The sequence below is a fragment of the Chiloscyllium punctatum genome, chromosome 36 (genome assembly GCF_047496795.1).
Source record: "Chiloscyllium punctatum isolate Juve2018m chromosome 36, sChiPun1.3, whole genome shotgun sequence".
NCBI classification, from domain to species: domain Eukaryota; kingdom Metazoa; phylum Chordata; class Chondrichthyes; order Orectolobiformes; family Hemiscylliidae; genus Chiloscyllium; species Chiloscyllium punctatum.
In genome coordinates, this window is record NC_092774.1 from 12,664,774 (window position 1) to 12,685,946 (window position 21,173).

General features: G+C 50.7%; 2 protein-coding genes across 2 annotated transcripts in view; one reads left to right on the forward strand and one right to left on the reverse strand.

The window, feature by feature from the left end:
- The window catches only part of LOC140460757 (uncharacterized), a 216,668-nt gene that overhangs the window by 28,067 nt on the left and 167,428 nt on the right, over positions 1-21,173 (forward strand). The window lies entirely within an intron of this gene.
- LOC140460736 (uncharacterized) overlaps positions 4,667-21,173 on the reverse strand; it is a 247,628-nt gene continuing 231,121 nt past the window's right edge. Inside the window, exons 1-2 of the mRNA XM_072555366.1 lie at positions 15,003-15,034; positions 4,667-10,729 (exon numbers count right to left, since the gene is read on the reverse strand). Of these exons, the coding sequence (XP_072411467.1) occupies positions 9,269-10,321 (1,053 nt within the window). The 5' untranslated portion in view covers positions 10,322-10,729; positions 15,003-15,034 and the 3' untranslated portion in view covers positions 4,667-9,268. Of the gene's footprint in view, positions 10,730-15,002 lie in introns of the transcript that reaches the window.

The following is a 21,173-nucleotide window of genomic DNA, read 5'->3' on the forward strand; positions in this document are numbered from 1 at the left end:
AGGATAGAGAGACAAAGTCTTTTCCCTGGGATGGGGGAGTCCAGAACTAGAGGGCATAGGTTTACAGTGAGAGGGGAAAGATATGAAAGAGACATAAGAGGCAACCTTTTCATTTAGAAGGTGGTACGTGTATGGAATGAGCTGCCAGAGGAAGTGGTGGAGGCTGGTACAATTGCAACATTTAAAAGGCAACTGGAGGGATATGGGCCCCCTGCTGGCAGGTGGGACAAGATTGGGTTGGGATATCGTGCATAGGGATGTGCAGGTTCGGTGCATTAGTCAGGGGTAAATGTTGAGCAATAGGGTTAGGGGAATTGTGTGGGTGGGTTACCCTTCGGAGGATCGGTGTGTAGTCTTTGGGCCGAGTGGCCTGCTCCCACACTGTGGAGAGTCTCTGAAGGGGAAGGGATTTTTGTAAACTGTGCAAGGTAATGCAGGCGTTGTGCGGGGACCTGCTGTTGGCCTTGCCCCGCCCCTTGCTCCTCCCCCTGTTGTTGAGCTGTCTAAAAAACAACTACTCTTTCTCTGCCTTTTTGCTGGGGGGATCTGAAGCTGTAACAATGTTGGGATGCAATAAAGGTTACCTGAACATTCTGCTAGACTCAGGCTCTCATTGAAAGCTCCAAGTTTTTGTTTTAAAGCTGCTCATTTCTTGCAGCCTCCTGCACTAAGTTTCCAATGTCCTGTTTCAGAGCAGTGAATGAGTAGCTGGTTTCGTTAATGTGTACATCCCAGAACTATTTTTAAGTCATATTCTCGAGATCATTTAAGGTTTGTTTTTTGAAACTGGTGACAGCTCAGCCCAGACAATGCAGGCAAGGTGTGTCAGTATCCCAATCTTAAATCGGACTGGTTCTATTTCCAAACTAGGAATTTATAAGATATTACATGGATTGACTACCTGTGTGTTGTGTGCTTTTTGTGCAAAATTGAATATATTTGCAAATATAATTCTGCAAATGCATCCCATCGTTATGTGTGTGTGTGTGAGAGAGAGAGAATGTGTGCACATGCTTTGTAAAGGGAGTGTGATGGAGGAGAAGCCTGTGAGACGGTGTTGGGGGTGTGTGTGTATACATCTGAGAAAGAACGTGTGTATGAGAGAGGTATAGATAAGTGAGGGGTTGCATTTTCCTAAAATAAGGAAGGGCAGGGCTTGTACAGAGGGATATGGTGGGGTGGTGGCGGGGGTGGGGTGGTGGCGGGGGTGGGGTGGTGGTGGCGGGGGTGGGGTGGTGGCGGGGGTGGGGTGGCGGCGGGGGGGGTGGGGTGGCGGCGGGGGGGGTGGGGGTGGGGGTGGGGGTGTGGGGGGGGTGGGGGTGGGGGTGGGGGTGTGGGGGGGGTGTGGGGTGGGTGGGGGTGGTCGGGTGGGGGTGGTCGGGTGGGGGGGGTGGGGGGGGGTGGGGTGGGGTGGGTGGGGGTGGGGGTGGTGGGGTGGGTGGGGGTGGTCGGGTGGGGGTGGTCGGGTGGGGGGGGTGGGGTGGGGTGGGTGGGGGTGGGGGTGGTGGGGTGGGTGGGGGTGGTGGGGTGGGGGTGGTGGGTTCAGGTACATACTTCATCGAAAGTTGCATCACTGGTTGGAAGGGTGGTTCAGAAGGCATTCAGCACACTTACCTTATGTGTTCACACCATTGAATAAAGGAGTTGGGACATGATTTAGAAGTTGTACAGGATGTTGGTGAAGCCACTTGTAGAGTACTGAGAACGCTTCTGGTGGCCCTGTAATAGGAAGAATACTATTATAGAGGGTTCAGTAAAGACTTACCAGGATGTTGCCAGGACTGGAGGGTTTAAGTTATAAGGAGAGGCTGAGACTCTCTTCACTGGAGCACAGGAGGTTGAGGGGTGACCTCATTGAGATTGATATAATCATGAGGGTTCGAGGTAACATGAACATCAAAAATAGCGAGGAGCCTGCACGGTTATGTCAAGTGTGCCTTACTGAAGTCCATATAGATCACATTACTGCTCTACCTTCCTCAAAAAACTCAATCAAGTTTGTGAGACATGATTTCCCATACACACAACCATGTTGACTATCCCTAATTAGTCTTTGCCTTTTCAAATACATGTACGTCCTCTCCCTCAGGATTCCCTCCAACAATGTGCCCACCACTGATGTCAGGCTCATTGGTCTATAGTTCCCTGGCTTGTCCTTACCACCCTTCTTAAACAGTGGCACCACGTTCGCCACCTCCTGATACTGCCTGGCTTGCTCTTCCAGTCTCCTGTCTGTCTATTTTGCCAATTGAGACACAGGCCTGGACTAACTTTTCCAGAGTCTGTCCCCTCGCTGGATTCACTCCCATTCCTTTCAGTTGCTCCAAGTCAACACTTGAACCCCAGAATGAAACGTAAATGGAAATGGGGGTGAGAAAAGAGAGTGCTGTACTCACATGTTGGACGGAGGAAAGAAGTTGCAGTCTGAGGTGAAGCTCAATCTTCCTTCAGAGAGAGGAGGAGCAGGACCTTAAGAAGCTCATGCTCCAACTTCCACATTCACCAATAGGGGAGCTCCGAATGGCAGAAGGACAAGTCTCCCCCCGGTCCTCCAGTGCTCCTTATTCGTCCATCAAAAGTAGGTTTCACAACTTTTCTGCCGACAGCGAGGAACATGCCCAATGTTTTGGTGACATTGGCAAACACGTGCCCTGCTTGTTGACACTGAGGAGTGTACACAACGTGCTCTGTAGCAATGCTGATGTTATTGACAGATTTTAAGTTTCCAAATACCTATCGGAGAACAAAAAGGGCAGAGCCATAATTCCCCCCCAATGTGGCTCGATATTTGATTGTTTTTTGCATTCTTCTGGCTGCTCAATGTTTTTTAAGTCTTTTCCTCAGTGTTGGGGTGAGACTCACAACTAGAGGGAATAGGTTTAGGGTGAGGCCACAAAGATATAAAAGGTTCCTGAAGGGGCAACGTTTCCATGTGGAGGGTGGTGCAGGTATGGAATGAGCTGCCAGAGGAAGTGGAGGAGGCTGGTATAATTACAGCCTTTAAAAGGTATCTGGATGGGTATATGAATAGGAAGGGTTTAGAGGGATATAGCGCTGGCAAAGGGGATTAGATTAATTCAGGATATCTGGATTTTCCTAACGGCCGCCCTCCCGCCGCTTCCTCGCTCGAGCGACTTCTCCTCCCAACCGCCATCACCCCCGCGTGACGTCTGCACGTGGGGGATGGGCGGGGCCAGGGGAGGGGATGGGCGGGGCCCGGGGTGGGGGGGATGGGCGGGGCCCGGGGTGGGGGGGATGGGCGGGGCACGGGGTGGGGGGATGGGCGGGGCACGGGGGATCCTCACCGTCGCCAAGTCACAGCCACCTCGCGCTCCAACTGTTCATTCACAAAAACAAACTCTCCTGTCTCACTCTGCAGCTGCGGGGGGCGGGGACACTGCCACGTTTCGAGGAGCCCTGTCTACATTGGGAAAGCTCACGGCTCAATTTAAACAGATATTCCGACATCGAACAGGACGGCGTCATATCTAAAGGGGGAAATCTGCATTTTAAAGGGACATGGACATTTTAACGGGTATTTCTGCAAATAAAGAGGTTTAAATGGACAAGATTATATTTCAAGGGGATGTGAGCACATTCAAAGGGATATCTTCATATGTAAAGTCACGCAGTTATATCTAAATGAATCTACATTTCAAAGGGACGTTGCCCTATTTATAAGTAGAGACAATCTGTGTGAATTCTGTCTGTGTCCCAATGTTGAGTCTTAGAAAAGCTCTGCATTTAAATTACATTCTTGAGAAGGTAATTTATAGATTAGGGTGTAGAGGTTAGGGAGAATTGGCCGTGCTAAATTACCCATAGTGACCAGGGATGTACAGGTTAGGGTGGCTTGGCCATGGGAAATACAGAGTCAGGGGTTGGGTTATGGGTGGGATACTGTTCAGAGGGCCAGAGTGAAATAGATGGGCTGAATGGCCCGCTTCCACCTTGTCGGAATTCGATGACCCTCCCCACAAAGGAGCATTTTATCTGCATCTATCCTGTCAAGCCCCTTTCAGAAATCTACTGGTTTCGATAAAGGTATACAGCACAGAAACAGACACTTCGGTCCAATTTGTCCATGTTGACCAGGATTCCCAATCTAAACCAGTCCCACTTGCCTGCATTTGGCCCATATCCCTCTAAACCTTTCTACTCATGTACCCATCCGAATGCTGTTTCAATGTTGTCACTGTACCTGCATCTACCACATCCTCAGCAAGTTCATTCCACATGCAAATCACCCTCTTTCAAAATATTGCCCTGCCAGTTTCTTTTAAATCTCTCTCCTTATATTTAAATAAAAATGCCCCCCCACCTAGTTTTGAGTTCCCCAGCGCTGGATTGTTCTATGTTCTAAACTTAGTGCAGGTGGCTGAAAGAAATGAGCAGCTTTAAAACAAAAACCTCTCGGAGCTGATAGCTTTCAATGAGAGTCTGAGCCCGGTGTTAAGTTCAGGTAACCTTTATTGCAAACCAACTTTGTTACAGCTTCAGATCCCCCCCAGCAAAAAGGCAGAGAAAAAGCAGTTGCTTTTTGAACCCCACACCTCCCCTCCTCCACACCCCCTCCCCCACCCCCCACACAACACCTCCCCTCCTCCTCACCACCCCCACCCCCCACACCACACACCACACCTCCCCTCCTCCTCACCCCCCCCCCACCCTGTCTTTACGATTGGGTAAAAACAATGACTGCAGATGCTGGAAACCAGATTCGGGATTAGTGGTGCTGGAAGAGCACAGCAGTTCAGGCAGCATCCAAGTAGCTTCGAAATCGGCGTTTCGGGCAAAAGTCCTTCTTCAGGAATAAAGGCAGAGAGCCTGAAGCGTGGAGAGACTAGTGAGAGGAGGGTGGGGGAGTGGAGAAAGTAGCATAGAGTACAATAGGCGAGTGGGGGAGGGGATGAAGGTGATAGGTCAAGGCGGAGGGTGGAGTGGATAGGTGGAAAAGAAAATAGAAAGTTAGGACAAGTCAGGGGGACAGTGCTGAGCTGGAAGTTTGGAACTAGGGTGAGGTGGGGGAAGAGGAAATGAGGAAACTGGTAAAGTCCACATCGATGCCTTGGGGTTGAAGTGTTCCGAGGCAGAAGATGAGGCGTTCTTCCTCCAGGCGTCTGGTGGTGAGGGAGCGGCGGTTGAAATGTTGGGCCACCGCGCAGTGTGGTTGATTGGTGCGGGTGTCCTGGAGATGTTCCCTAAAGCGCTCTGGTAGGAAGCACCCAGTCTTCCTAATGGGTTGGGGGGGGGGGGTTGACCTAACCAAGTAGATACGGAAGGCGGAAAAGGGGTGGGGAGGGAAATATATCCCTGGTGGTGGGGTCTTTTTGGAGGTGGCGGAAATGTCGGCAGACTATTTGGTTTATGCGAAGGTTGGTAGGGTGGAAGGTGAGCACCAGGGGCGTTCTGTCCTTGTTACGGTTGGAGGGGTGGGGTCTGAGGGCAGGAGTGCGGGATGTGGACGAGATGCCTTGGAGGGCACCTTTAACCACGTGGGAAGGGAAATTGCGGTCTCTAAAGAAGGGGGGCATCTGGTGTGTTCTCTGGTGGAACTGGTCCTCCTGGGAGCAGATCCGGCGGGAGCGGAGGAATTGGGAATACGGGATGGCATTTTTGCAAGAGGTAGTGTGGGAAGAGGTGTAATCCAGGTAGCTGTGGGAGTCGGTGGGTTTGTAGAAAATGTCGGTGTCAAGTCGGTCATCATTAATGGAGATGGAGAGGTCGAGGAAGGGGAGGGAGGTGTCAGAGATGGTCCAGTTAACTTTAAGGTCAGGGTGGAATGTGTTGGTGAAGTTGCTGAATTGCTCAACCTCCTTGCGGGAGCACGAGGTGGTGCCAATGCAGTCATCAATGTAGCGGAAGAAGAGGTGGGGAGTGGTGCCGGTGTAATTACAGAAGATCAACTGTTCTACGTAGCCAACAAAGAGACAAACATAGCTGGGGCCCATACGTGTGCCCATGGGCTACCCCTTTGGTCTGGAGGAAGTGGGAGGATTCGAAGGAGAAATTGTTAAGGGTGAGGAGCAGTTTAGCCAAATGAATGAGAGTTTCGGTGGAAGGGTACTGTTGGGGACGTCTGGAGAGGAAAAAACGGAGGGCTTGGAGGCCCTGGACATTGCGGATGGAGGTGTAGAGGGATTGGATATCCATGGTGAAGATAAGGCGTTGGGGGCCGGGGAAACGGAAGTCTTGGAGGAGGTGGAGGGCGTGGGTGGTGTCTCGAACGTATGTGGGGAGTTCCTGGACTAGGGGGAATAGGACAGTGTCGAGGTAGGTAGAGATGAGTTCAGCGGGGCAGGAGCACGCTGAGACAATGGGTCAGCCAGGGTGGTCAGGCTTGTGGATCTTGGGAAGGAGGTAGAACCAGGCAGTGCGGGTTCCCGGACTATGAGGTTGGAAGCTGTGGTTGGGAGATCTCCTGAGGTGATGAGGTTCTGTATGGTCTGGGAGATGATGGGTTGGTGATGGGGGGTTGGGTCATGGTCGAGGGGGCAGTAGGAAAAGGTGTCTTCGAGTTGGCGTTTGGCTTCAGCGGCGTAGAGGTCAGTGCGCCAGACTACCACTGCGCCCCCTTTATCCGCTGGCTTGATGGTGAGGTCAGGATTGGAGCAGAGGGATTGGAGGGCTGCGCGTTGTGAGGGTGAGAGGTTGGAGTGGGGGAGGGGGGGTAGACTGGTTGAGGCGGTTAATGTCCCGGCGGCAGTTGGAAATGAAGAGGTCGAGGGCAGGTAATAGGCCAGCGCGGGGTGTCCACGTGGATGCAGTGTATTGGAGGTGGGCGAAGGGGTCCTCGGAAGGTGGGCGGGAGTCCAGATTGTGAAAGTAAGCTCGGAGGCGGAGGAAGTGTTCGACATCACGGCGTGTATTAAATTCATTGATGTGTGGACGGAGGGGGATGAAGATGAGTCCTTTGCTGAGGACTAATCGTTCGTCCTCAGTGAGGGGGAGGTCTGGGGGGATGGTGAAAACGCAGCATGGCTGGGAGCTGGGATCTGGTGTGGGTGTGGAGCTGGGAGTGGGGGCGGAGCCGGTAACTGGAGTGGGTGTGATGGTGGGGGGGAATGGGGGGTGGAGTCATGAGCTGGGGTGGTGTTCCCCTCAGGGTTCTGTAGGCCAGGAATGGCGACAGTGGGATCTGTGGGGGGCATGTCAGCAGAATGCAGTTGAGTGGCGTTGGTGGGGGCGGAAGTGGGGGTGACCACAGCAGTAGGGGTGGCAGAAGTCACTGAGCGTGTGACATCAGCGATGATGTGAGGGGCAGAAATGATGTCACATGTGATGCATGAGGAATTGTGAGGGGCGGAAGTGGCTGTGGGAGTAGCCATGATGGGGGCGGAAGTGACATCAATCAGCGTGGGGGCTGCAGCTGCACCAGCCGCATGGCTAATGGCGTCCGAGCAATTTCAGAGGCCGGGGGAATCTTCTGGAATGTTTGAGGAGCGCTGGTTATGGAGGTGGGTGGATAAAAGTTTGTTGTACTTACAGTTTTTGATGTTTAAGATGGAGTTGAAATACTGTTTGTTGAGAGTATGAATTCTCCTGAGGATGTAGTACAGAGTGGGTCCTTTGTAATTCTGAGAGAGTGTGGCCCTCAGCTGAGGCAGGGCTGACTGGAGAGAGGTTAGGTGACGGCGCATTGCTGCAAGCGTGGAGCGGAGGATCTTGAAGGAGAACCGTTCCTGGTGTTTTTTGAATCTGTAGTCTGTACTGTTTGTCCTGTTCGGATCCGAACTGTGCTGGTTTAAAGGTGGTCTGGAGTCCGTGTGGGATGAGTTGGTTACGGAGGCAGGCACTGAGGAAGCGAATGGGGCTGTGGTGGCGAGTCTGTTTCAGGACATGGTTGAAGAGCATCAGGGCAGAGGAAATGACCTGGGCGGCACGGTGGCAGTGGGCGGCACGGTGGCACAGTGGTTAGCACTGCTGCCTCACAGCGCCAGAGACCCGGGTTCAATTCCCGCCTCAGGCGACTGACTGTGTGGAGTTTGCACGTTCTCCCCGTGTCTGCGTGGGTTTCCTCCGGGTGCTCCGGTTTCCTCCCACAGTCCAAAAGATGTGCAGGTCAGGTGAATTGGCCATGCTAAATTGCCTGTAGTGTTAGGTAAGGGGTAAATGTAGGGGTATGGGTGGGTTACGCTTCGGCGGGGCGGTGTGGACTTGTTGGGCCGAAGGGCCTGTTTCCACACTGTAAAGTAATCTAAAAAACCTGGGAGTTGCAGTGGGAGAGGGACTCCCTGAGATTCTTGTAGACAGAGGAGGAAAACTTCTTCAAGGCAGGCATCCTTGCAAGAGGATTCGCTGTAGGGTTAAAATCAACAAGGTAAAAACCAGGACTGCAGATGCTGGAGACCAGATTCTAGAATCACACAACTCCACGTTGTAGTCCAACAGGCTTCTTTGGAAGCAGTAACTTTTGGAGTGCTGCCTCATCATCAGGTGGTTGTGGAGGATAAGATCCTGAGACACAATTTAGAGCAAAACATTCCAGCGTCCTGCCACTGAAATGGTATATTCAACAAACCTGGATTGTTAAGTCTTCCACCTTTTCAAATAGGTTGCAGGTCTCATTACAATGTGAATCCCAGAACTTCTTGTTGTCACCTTCTCGAGATAACAAGGTTTGATAGCAAAAGCTCACCTCTCAGCTCAGACAATGCATTAAAGGTGTGAGGTCAGAGTCAGCCTGTATCCCAATCTTGAGTCAGACTGGTTCTGTTTCCAAAGTCAAAGTTACAAGCTATTACATGTGTTGACTGCCTGCACACACCACACCTCCCCTGTCCCACCGCCCCCCCCTCACTGTCTTCACTATTAGCCAGCACCAAGTTGTCCCTTTGTAATTGGATCCTTGGTACATCCGTAACCCGGAGGAAGTATTGCCTCACTCAGCAATTTTAACCCGTACCCCGTCTCCAAGTAAGTGTCTCCCTGCTCATTTGCCAGGAAGGGGCAATGTAGAGTCAACCAGACTGCTGTGGGTCTGGAGTCAGGTGTAAGCCAGACCGGGTAAAGGATGCAGCTGGAACGGCTGAGTGAATCCTTTCCCACAATGGCGGTTCCCTTCCCTAACAAGGGAGTGGGAAATCAGATGGGGGCTTTCTCCCTCCACCGACCTCCCCCTCCCTGAAACGGTCTCACCGTTAGATTCCGAACTCCACATTTCTGACCGAATACCAATTCTGACATCTGTCGTGGCGGGATTTGAACCCGGGAGTCCCCGGAAACAGGTCGACAGTCCAACTGATATGGTCACTCGGCCGTCACTCCTTCAATCCCCCTGCGATGGCACGTGAACTCGCTGGTGCTTCCACAGGTGGGAGGAGTAGGTGAAGGCCTTCCCGCACTGAGAGCAGGTGAATGGTCTCTCCCCCGTGTGGATCCGCTGGTGTCTCAGCAGGGAGGAGACCTGGGTAAAGGCCTTCCCACACTCGGGGCAGCTGAATGGTCTCTCCCCCGTGTGGATACGCTGGTGGGTCAGCAGGTTGGAGGAACTGCTGAAGGCCTTCCCGCACTTGGGGCAGCTGAAGGGTCTCTCCCCCGTGTGGATACGCTGGTGGGTCAGCAGGTGGGAGGAACTGCTGAAGGCCTTCCCACACTCGGGGCAGCTGAAGGGTCTCTCCCCCGTGTGGACGCGTCGGTGGATCAGCAGGTTGGAGGAACTGATGAAGCCCTTCCCGCACTGAGAGCAGGTGAACGGCCTCTCCCCGGTGTGGACCCACTGGTGGGTCAGCAGGGAGGAGACCTGGGTAAAGGCCTTCCCACACTCGGGGCAGCTGAAGGGTCTCTCCCCCGTGTGGATACGCTGGTGGGTCAGCATGTGGGAGGAACAGCTGAAGGCCTTCCCGCACTTGGGGCAGCTGAAGGGTCTCTCCCCCGTGTGGACCCGCTGGTGGGTCAGCAGGTGGGAGGAACTGCTGAAGGCCTTCCCGCACTCGGGGCAGCTGAAGGGTCTCTCTCCCGTGTGGATACGCTGGTGCCTCAGCAGGGTGGAGGAGCAGGTGAAGCCCTTCCCGCACTGAGAGCAGGTGAACGGCCTCTCCCCCGTGTGGACTCGCTGGTGGATCAGCAGGTGGGAGGTATACCTGAAGCCCTTCCCGCACTGAGAGCAGGTGAAGGGCCTCTCTCCCGTGTGGATCCGCTGGTGGGCCTGCAGGTTAGAGGAATGTCTGAAGGCCTTTCCGCAGTCGGTGCAGGGGAATGGCCTCTCCCCGGTGTAACTGCGCCGATGAGTCTCCAGGGCAGACGGGAAACGGAAGCCTTTCCCACAGTCACCACACTTCCACGGTTCCTCCACAGGGCGGGATTCCTCTGCTTTCTCCATGGCCACAGCTTCAGCTGCACACAAACACGTGTAGAGCCCCTCCCTGCCGTGAAGTCCCCTTCCCAGGCCGTATAACTGTTTCGGACTCCACACACAGTTCGCTGCAACAGTGGGGTCTCTCGTCCAGTCCCACTGCTGCTGAAAACGTCCTCAAACAGGAACCAAAAAGTGTGGATCCCTATCACAGAAATCACAGTCAAAAATCGTTGCGGTCCCGATGGATTCAGAGACTGTCAGACATTGACATCAAAGTGAGGACTGCAGACACTGGAGAGTCAGACAAAAAATGTGGCGCTGGAAAAGCACAGCAGGTCAGGCAGCATCCGAGGAACAGGAGAGTCAATGTTTCGGGAATAAGCCCTTCATCCGTTGATTTTGAAACTTCAAGTCGTCAGATTTTCATATACTCTGCAAAAAGAGATTACAAAAGTCATCACTATCAGTACAGGGTAGAAATTCAGAACAAGCAATTCTACTTTCTGTGGAATATTCTTTTGTTGTTCCACAAAATTGAAAGCACCATCCCACTCTCCCTTCCCCTCTGTTCTCACTCCACTCTAACTAATTCTCCTGAAGGTGCTGATTCAGGATCTTACAGGGGCAGAAAAAGCAAAAACATCAAGACTGACATCTCTCTGAATTTTGGATACCTCCACCTGAAAGTTAATATCTTTCACAACACTGGGATCCTGCTGAGAGTGAGCAGGTCTGATTTTGGGAAGCATAAAAAAAGTGTCAATTCAGGGTGAACCTGCAATGCAGCTTCTTGAGGAAGGACCAGAGACAAAATGGTTAATGACCCCGGGAAGGTGGGAGCAAAATGAGACATCAAGCCATTAACACCGACACACTTCAGTCAAACCCTTCTGCTCCCAGTCAGGGCAAAACATGCTCTTAAAGTCCAGCCTTCACAACCATACTTCTGCTTTCACTGAAGACAATTAGAGTCACACAGCACGAAAACAGACCCTTTGGTCCAACCTGCCCAGATATCCTAAATTAATCTAGTCATGTTTGCCATCACTTGGCCCCTATATGGGCTGGGTGCTGACAGCTGGGACTAAATTGGGTTGGCTCTTTTGTCAGCAAGGACGGAGTTGGACCGAAGGGTCTGTTTCTGTGCTGTACATCTCTATGACTCCAGTCACATTTGCCATCACTTGGCCCTGACCCATCATATTCATATGTCCATCCAGGAGCCTTTTAACTTGTCATCGTACCAGCACCCACCACTTCCTCTGGCAGCTCACTCCATCGCTCAAGTGACTCCATGTTGAAAGCGTCTGGTCTGGTGCACCAGATGACACCAGGATAATCTCAGATCATTTTCAGATTGCATTGATATTCAGTCAGTGACTTTCCCGATCAGGATGTTGTACGTGATCAAACAGGTCAGTGAGTTGGCGATCCCCCACCTCTTAGTTCAAGTATCTCTACGAGAACTCTCTTGCTGGAGGGTCCCTTGGAGACACTTCAACTGGACTTCATTGAGTTGGAGAAATGAGTTGAGTTGCTATAAATATGTTTTGCTTATTGCTGATGTCTTTTCGAAGTGGATTGAAGCCTACCCTCCTCCTAACGCTACTGCTGAGAGTGTGGTGAAGAGTTTGTTTAAGGAAATAATTCCCCCCTTCAGTATACCTGCGTGCATTAGCTCAGATAATGGACCACACTTTGTGGGTAATATTAACGGAGAACTCTGTTCCCAGCTTTGTATTTGTCGGCAACTGCATGGTATTTATCATCCTCAGGTGACCGGCCTTGTTGAATGTTTTAACCAGACATAAGACTAAACTTGCCAAATTAATGGCAGAGTCTGGCCCCTCCTGGTTATGCTAATCCCTGTGGCCTTATTCCAGATGTGATCCATGTCTGCGGGCAAGACACGACTGTCTCCAGCTGAGAGTCTCTCTGGTCACCCCCTCCGTACCCCTTGGAACGATTCGGCTCCCTTCTCAGTCCACGTCCACCACATGACTGAAGCAATGATTGGTTATGTTCTTGCTCTATCTAATGTTATGTGTGCCGTTCACTCCCAGGAGCGTGTGACCTACGGCGATGTTCCCTCCCTTTCAGCCTCGTCACAGGTAGACCTTGGTTTGTTGGTGCTCGTTGAGAACTGGACTGGCAAAGGTCTTCAACCTCGTTGAAATGGCCCCTTGCAGGTTTTACTTCCCACCCCTACAACGGTCACAGTCGCTGGGCGCTCAGCTTGGGTCCAACGGCACCGTTGTAAATTGATTGACCGCACCAATCAAAAGGTGTAGAAGAGGAGGAGAGAATCCTGGAATCTGAACAAAAGGAGTGGACCCTGTCCAGTTGGGTTTTTGAATCCTGCTGTTGTTCTAATGTTAATCTTATTACAGATACTTGAACTAAGAGGAGGGACATGTGGGGGATCGCTTATCTCCTCCCTTTCTGATTACGTACAACATCCTGATGGGGAAAGGCTCTAAGTATAGATGGGACCGGGAATGATCAGAGGTTATCACCACCCATACTGAGGAGATGTCGTCCAGTGCACCGGACCAGACCCCTTTGACGTGTGGAACGTGATGAAGATTGATTATTGTAATGGACTCTTCCATCAGAAAGACCAGATGGTCCATCTGGACAGTAGAAATCAGGGGGAGTTACCATGGCGTTACCGAACCTGTCTTTTTGATTTTATCTGCAGACGCAAGCCTAGTGAGGATAAAAATGATCAACCCCGTCATTATGGTAAATATTTTAAGGACGCCCAGGAACACCATCCCTTTTTGTAGGACGGGCCGACTCGAGAAAAGGGAAGCCTGATAGGGGAAACTCCTCAATCCACAAGGAACTTATTTATACAGGCCCACAGAACGCTCTACACCCCAGAGGCAGTAGTATGTTACTCCTCTCTATCGGGAGATGACTTACTTGCCCCGTCCCCAGTCCCCGATTCCATTCTATTTGTCAGAATTCCTACTGCCGACCCTGCGAAGAGGAATATCACTTTCCAATACCTCCGGTCTGTGTATACAAACAGCTGGTGTAACACTGCCTGAGGTACAGCAGGCCTTATGTGGCACATGGACCTGGAACGGAACCCTTCCCTTGTGCATTTATAGGCCTTTTCTCTTTTCAGAACCTGATACTGTCACCAATACCATGTACAATAGAGCTAAGGGAGAGCCCAATGGGAACAGCATTCTGAGGACCATTGTCTCCCATACACTGCGAGTGCTCAAGTCACTTGGCCCATTTTGTACAGTGCTAAAGCAACTCCTCTTGCAAAACGTTGACCCTCTACTCCTGTAGATCTGACCAGACCCCCTGCTGTAACATTTCAGTAACCTATTTTGACAAACTCTCCCTAATATACACCAAACCAGACTATTATTTCTTCAGCTAAGGTAAAGCTACCAATTTCCTTGTCCTGGATGGCAAAGATGTCTCTCATAAGGTCACCATCGGAGCCCTTGTTCCCACAACAGTACCTTGTCCTGGCCAGTGGACAAGTCGATGGAACCTCCATCTGAGGAGGATGCAGCGATCGGTCTCAGCCAACCTTGCTCCAACTGGAAGGATCCCAAGGGACTGGGTGACAATAGAGGACACCCGACAGGCTGGGGAATCCAGAGTACCCTGAGGTTGGAAGGATCGGCAGGGTTGACAAGTCAACAGAACTGCAATTCCCTCTTTTGTGGCCTGACCATTTGAGGAAATAAGAGTAAAGAGGCTCTGGAACAGAGTAAACTGGGATTATCAGACCTGTGTCTTTACTCTATGCAGAATCGGTATGCCTTAGACTATATACTCGCCCGGGAGGGTGAGGTCTGCACCATTGTCCAAGATAAATGCACTATGGGCATTCCCGATCTCACTGGCAATATTACTAAGATTCAAGAAGAGATCCAGGTATTCCGTGACAGAATGACTGAAGGGACCAGTTGGGGAAACTGCAGATCGGGCCGATGGTACAATTGGCTCATCGGTTTAGCTATGTCTGTTTGTCGGTATTGGTATTGTTAGCTATTTAATTGCTAGGCTTATGAGGTCCCTTAGTGATATAGATTTGCCCCAGAAGATGTTCCTTTCGCGATCTGATGGCTCACCCACATGTGTCGATGGCGATGATAAATATGACCAGATGAGCTGTGAAGATGGTGGTGCCTCTCTACAGGATGTTGACGGCTGGACCACCTTGAAGGGCATTCGTTTGGACTAGCCTTCTCTTTCAGTGATCGCGGTGGAATCAAAGGGAGGAATGAGGGTGTGGGCATCTGGGTGATAAAGTCAAGAGCTTTAAAACTTGTCTTTAAACATTCAGACTAAAATGTAATGCTGAATTATTGAATACATTTACTGCACTAGAAAATAAACAGGCAGGAAGGCTCAGAATGAGGAGAGAACTTCAAGATAGGGACACCTGGGCTCACCAAGTGATAACAGGATGCTGTAAGGCAATGAAGAACGTTTGCCTCAGCATCGGTGAATCTGTGTGAACAGGACACCAAGTGATAACATTCACAGCCGTTCCCTTGTGAGACCATTTTAGTGCTGAGACTGTTGAATCCTGTAGAAAATTAACTCTTAGTGCTTATCTGCAATGGATTGAAATGAATTGCATTTTGGGACTTTATGATGATATTGAGTATCCATTACTGGTTATTAAATACAAACTCTGTAAAAGGAAATATTGATAAAGCTTTACCTTACTTGCTGCAGCCGAGGCTCCAGCGGAGGAAACAGACCGCGGGCACACTTCCGGCTTCGGGATGGCCACGCCCACTGATCCAGGTCCTGGTCCCGCCCCCTCCTCCGGCAACGTCACACGTCAACACCGCCCCTTCCGAACGCAGCTCGTAGACCCCGCCCCTTCCTCAAGCAGGTCATAAGCCCCGCCGCTTCGGGACAAAGCCCCGCCTCTGGGAACCAAACCTCTTTCCCCCTCCTGCACTAAACCCCACCCCTTCGCCGCGATCCCCCCGCGAGTCAAAACCACGCCCCCCTCCCTCACACGCGACCGTCCACAAAGCCGCACGCGTCCAGGCTGTACGCGCCGGCTACCAGCGCGCGATCCTCACGAGACACGCCCCGCCCATGAGCCCCGCCCACCCGCTAAACCCCGCCCTCTCTGGTAAACCCCGCCCACCCAGGTGTATTTGGAAGCACGAGCTTCTGAAGCGCTGCTCCTTCTGCGGGTGGCTGTGCTGCAGGATCATAAGACACAGAATTAATAGCAAAACATCACAGTGTCTTGCAACCGATGCAATGTTTGGCACAAACCTGGACCGCTGCTGAATCCTTCATCTTTTAGAAGGGGTTTGCAGGTTTCAGTTCATCAATATATAAATTCCAGAACTTTAGATCAGATTCCCTACAGTGTGGAAACAGGCCGTTCGGCCCAACTAGTCCACACCGACCCACCGAAGAGCAAAACACCCAGCCCCATTCCCCGTCACCTAATACAATGGTGCAATTTAGCGTGGCCAATTCACCCGAACCCACACATCTTGGGACTGTGGGAGGATATCCGCGCAGACGTGGGAGGGGAATTGAACCCGGGGCTCTGGTGCTGTGAGGCAGCAGTGCTAACCACAAAAAAAGGTGACATTTTCTATTTTTCAGCGGTCGCAGCAACCCAGGAGTGGGGAGTCACTGAGTTGAGGTTTTACATTTGAAGTTGGAGAGCAGAGGTTCCTGGGAGAGGAGGGACGACTTATTTTTATTTTCTTCCTGCTGTATAAGTCAGAGGGTACTGTTGAGGGGGGAAAACATCCTACCAGGCGTGTGCACTCGGGCCCAGGTCTCTGGCACAAAGCCTATCGCTGTTGCACCAGAAGGAAAGGAGGGAAAGCAGGAGAGTATTAGTCATTGGGGAGTCGATACTTCGAGGGTCAGATAGAAGATTTGTTGGGAACGAACAAGACTCGCGGTTGGTGTGTTGCCTCTCAGGTGCCAGGGTGCGTGATGTCTTGGATCGTATCTTTGGGGTCCTGAAGGGAGAGGGTGTCCTGCCCCAAATCATGGTCCACGTAGGTACCAACGACATAGGTAGAAAGAGGGATGGGGATGTAAGGCAGGATTTCAGGGAACTAGGGTGGAAGCTGAGGGCTAGAACAAACAGAGTTATCTCTGGTTTGTTACCCATGCCACATGAGAGAAAGGCAAGGAATAGGGAGAGATATCAGCTGAACACGTGGCTGCAAGGATAGTGCAGGAGGGAGGGTTTCAGGTTTTTGGATAATTCGGGAAGGTGGGACTTGCACAAACAGGACAGTCTTCACTTGAACCAGAGGGGTACTAATATCCTGGGTGGGAAATTTGCAGGTGCTATTCGGGTGGGTTTAAACTAACTCAGCAGGGGGATGGGAACCGGGGGTGTAGCTGCAATGCACAGGAGGATGAGAGGAGGGAGGACAGGGACAGGATTTCATGGTCACAGGAATGTGCTGGCAGACAGCGAAGTGGTTTGAAGTGTGTCTACATCAATGCCAGAGTATCCACAATAAGGTAGGTGAGCTTGCAGTACAGATAGGTACCTGGGACTTGGATGTTGTGGCCATTTCGGAGACATGGATAGAGCAGGGTGAGGAATGGATGTTGCAGGTTCCAGGGTTTTGATCTTTAATGAAGAACAGCCAAGGCAGTAAAAGAGGGAGAGGTGTGGCCTTGTTAGTCAAGGATAGTATAACGGTGGCTGACAGAACGTTTGATGAGGACTCGTCTACTGAGGTAATGTGGGCTGAGGTTAGAAACAGGAGAGGAGACGTTACACTGCTTGGAGTTTTTTTTAATAGGCCTCCGCAGAGTTCCAGGAGGTCGAAGAGAGGATTAGCAAAAATTATTCTGGGTAGGAGTGAAAGGAACAGGATGGTCATTAGGGGGGACTTTACCTCCCCCAACATTGACAGGAAATGCTTTCACTCTAGTACATCGTATGGATCAGTTTTTGTCCAGTGTGTGCAAGAGGGTTTTCTGACACAGTATGTCGAAGGGCCAACAAGAGGGGAGGTCATACTGGATCTGGTGCTTGGATATGAACCAGGCCAGATGTTTGATTTAGTGGAAGGTAAGCACTTTGGAGAGAGTGACCATAATTCAGTTAGGTTTCATTTAGCGATGTAAAGGGATAGGAACATGCCACAGGTCAAGAGTTATCGATGGGGGAAGGACAATTATAATGCAATTAGGCAAGACTTAGGATGCATAGAATAGGGAAGCAAAATGCAGGGGATAAGGACAATTGAAATGTGGAGCTGGTTTAAGGAACAGATATTGTGTGTCCTTGATAGGTATGTCCCTGTCAGGCAGGGAGGAAGTGATAAGGTAAGGGAACCGTGGTTTACAACAGAAATTGCATCTCTTGTTACAAAGAAGGAGACGGCTTATGTGTTGATGAGCCAAGATGGTTCAGATGAGGCGATGGAGAATTATAGATCAGCGAGGAAGGATCTAAAGAGAGAGTTAAGAGCAAAGAGAGGACATGAGCAGTCTTTAACAAATAGAATACAGGAGAACCCTAAAGCTTTCTATAGGTATGTGAGGAATAAGAGGATGATTAGGGTAGGAATAGGGCCAGTCAAAGACAGAAGTGGGAAGTTGAGTGTGGGCCCTGTGGATATTGGAGAGGTGTTAATGAATATCTCTCATCGGTCTTCACTCAGGAAAAAGAGAATATTGTAGAGGAGAAGAATGAGGTATGAGATATTAGACTCGAAAGGATCGAGGTTAGTTGCACACCGGTGTTATCAATTCTAGAAGGAGTGAAAGTAGACAAATGCCCTGGGCCGGATGGGATTTATCAGAGGATTCTTTGGGAAGTGAGTGAGGAGATAGAAGAGCCTTTGGCTGTGATATTTGAGTTGTCATTGTCTACAGGTTTAGTACCAGAGTGGAGGATTGCAAATGTTGTGCCCTTGTTCAAGAAGGGCAGCAGAGATGACCCAAGTAATTATAAACCGGTAAGCCTTACTTTTGTTGAGGGAAAGCTTTTGGAAAGGAATATTAGAGATAGGATTTATAATCATCTAGCAAGGAACAATTTGATTTCAGATAGTCAACATGGTTTCATCAAGGTCAGATCATGTCTCACAAACCTCATTGGGTTTATTGAGAAGGTGACCAAGCATGGAGATGAGGGTAGGGCAGTTGATGTGGTGTACATGGACCTCAGTAAAGGTTCCACATGGCAGGCTGTTGGAGAAAATGCAGAGGCATGCATTATTGTGGTTCTGTTCACCGAGCTGGGAATATGTGTTGCAAACGTTTCATCCCCTCTGTGTGTGACATCCTCAATGCTTGGGAGCCTCCTGTGAAGCGCTTGTGTGATGTTTCCTCCAGCATTTATAGTGATGATGTCACCTAGACATGGGACGAAACACAAATTCACAGCTCGGAGAACAGGACCACAACAACGAGCACCCGAGCTACAAATCTTCTCCCGAACTTTGAAGAGGCATGGGATTGAGGGTGATTTAGCAGTTTGGATTAGAAACTGGCTTTCTGAAAGAAGGCAGCGAGTGGTGGTTGATGGAAAATATTCAGCCTGGAGTCCAGTTACGAGTGGTGTTCCACAAGGATGTTTTGGGACCACTGCTGTTTGTCATTTTTATAACTGACTTAGACGCAGGCATAGGTGGATGGATTAGTAAATTTGCAGACGACACTAAAGTCAATGGAGTACTGGACAGTTTGGAAGAATGTTACAGGTTGCAGGGAGACTTGGATAAACTGCAGAATTGGGCTGAGAGGTGGCAAATGGAGTTCAATGCAGCGAAATGTGAGGTGATTCACTTTGGGAAGAATAACAGGAAGGCAGTGATCTTGGAGTCCATGTACATAGATCCCTGAAAGTTGCCACCCTGGTGGATAGTGCTGTGAAGAAGGCATACGGTGTGTTAGGTTTCATTCGTAGAGGGATTGAGTTCCGGAACCGCAATATCATGCTGCAACTATACAAAACGCTGGTGCGGCCACACTTGGAATATTGTGTATAGTTCTGGTCCCCATATTTCAGGAAGGATGTGGGAAGTATTGGAAACGGTGCAGAGGAGATTTACCAGGTTGTTGCCTGGTCTGGAGGGAGGGTCTTATGAGGAAAGGTTGAGAGACTTGGGTCTGTTCTCATTGGAAAGAAGAAGGCTAAGAGGGGATTTGATAGAGACATACAAGGTAATCAGAGGATTAGATAGGGTAGACAGTGAAAGACTCTTTCCTAGCATGGTGACGTCAGCTTGTACGAGGGGACATAACTACAAATTGAGGGGTGATAGATCTAAGACAGATGTCAGAGGCAAGTTCTTTATGCAGAGAGTGGTAAGGGGGTGGAATGCCCTACCTGCTAAGGTAGTCAACTCAGCCACATTAGGGAGATGTAAACAATCCTTAGATAAGCACATGGTTGATTTTGGGATAGTGTAGGGGGACAAGCTGAGAATAGTTCACAGGTCAGCGCAACATCGAGGGCTGAAAGGCCTGTTCTGCACTGTACTGTTCTATGTTCTATGTTCTATGTTCTAAACTTAGTGCAGGAGGCTGAAAGAAATGAGCAGCTTTAAAACAAAAACCTCTTGGAGCTCAAAGCTTTCAATGAGAGTCTGAGCCCGGTGTTAAGTTCAGGTAACCTTTATTGTGACCCAACTTTGTTACAGCTTCAGATCCCCCCAGCAAAAATGCAGAGAAAAAGCAGGTGCTTTTTGAACAGCTCAAGGTCAAAGTGCACACACCACACCTCCCCTTGTCCCACCCCCCCCTCACTGTCTTTACTATTGGTCAGCACCAAGTTGTCCCTTTGTAATTGGATCCTTGGTACATCTGTAACCCAAAGGAAGTATTGCCTCACTCAGCAATTTTAACCCATACCCTGTCTCCAAGTAAGTTTCTCCCCGCTCATTTGCCAGGAAGGGGCAGTGTAGAGTCAACCAGACTGCTGTGGGTCTGGAGTCAGGTGTAGGCCAGACCGGGTAAAGGATGCAGCTGGAACGATTGAGTGAATCCTTTCCCCCAATGGTGGTTCCCTTCCCTAACAAGGGAGAGAGGGAAATCAGATGGGGGCTTTCTCCCCCGCACCACCCCCTCCCTGAAACGGTCTCATCGTTAGATTCCGAACTCCACATTTCTGACCGAATACCGATTCTGCCATCTGTCTTGGTGGGATTCAAACCCAGGACTCCCCGGAACCGGGTTGATAGTCCAATCGATAATGGCACTCGGCCGTCACTCCTTCAATCTCCCTGCGATGGCACGTGAACTCGCTGGTGGCTCCGCAGGTGGGAGGAGTAGGTGAAGCCCTTCATGCACTGAGAGCAGGTGAACGGCCTCTCCCCGGTGTGGATCCGTTGGTGGGTCAGCAGGGAGGAAGATGTGCTGAAGGCCTTCCCACACTCGGGGCAGCTGAAGGGCCTCTCCCCCGTGTGGACCCGCTGGTGGGCCAACAGGTGGGAGGAATGTCTGAAGACCATCCCGCAGTCGGTGCAGGGGAACGGCCTCTCCCCGGTGTGACTGCGCTGACGATTCTCCAGGGCAGACGGGACAAGGAAGCCTCTCCCACAGTCACCACACTTCCACGGTTTCTCCACAGGGCCTGATTCCTCTGGTTTCTCCATGGCCAAAGCTTCGGCTGCACACAAACACGTGTAGAGCCCCTCCCTGCCGTGAAGTCCCCTTCCCAGGCCGTATAACTGTTCCAGTCTCCACGCACAGTGCGCTGTAACAGTGGGGTCTCTGGTCCAGTCCCACTTATGCTGAAAACGTCCTCAAACAGGAACCAAAAAGTGTAGATCCCTCTCACAGAAATCACAGTCAAAAATCGTTGAGGTCCTGATGAATTGAGAGACTGTCAGACATTGACGTCAAAGTGAGGACTGCAGACACTGGAGAG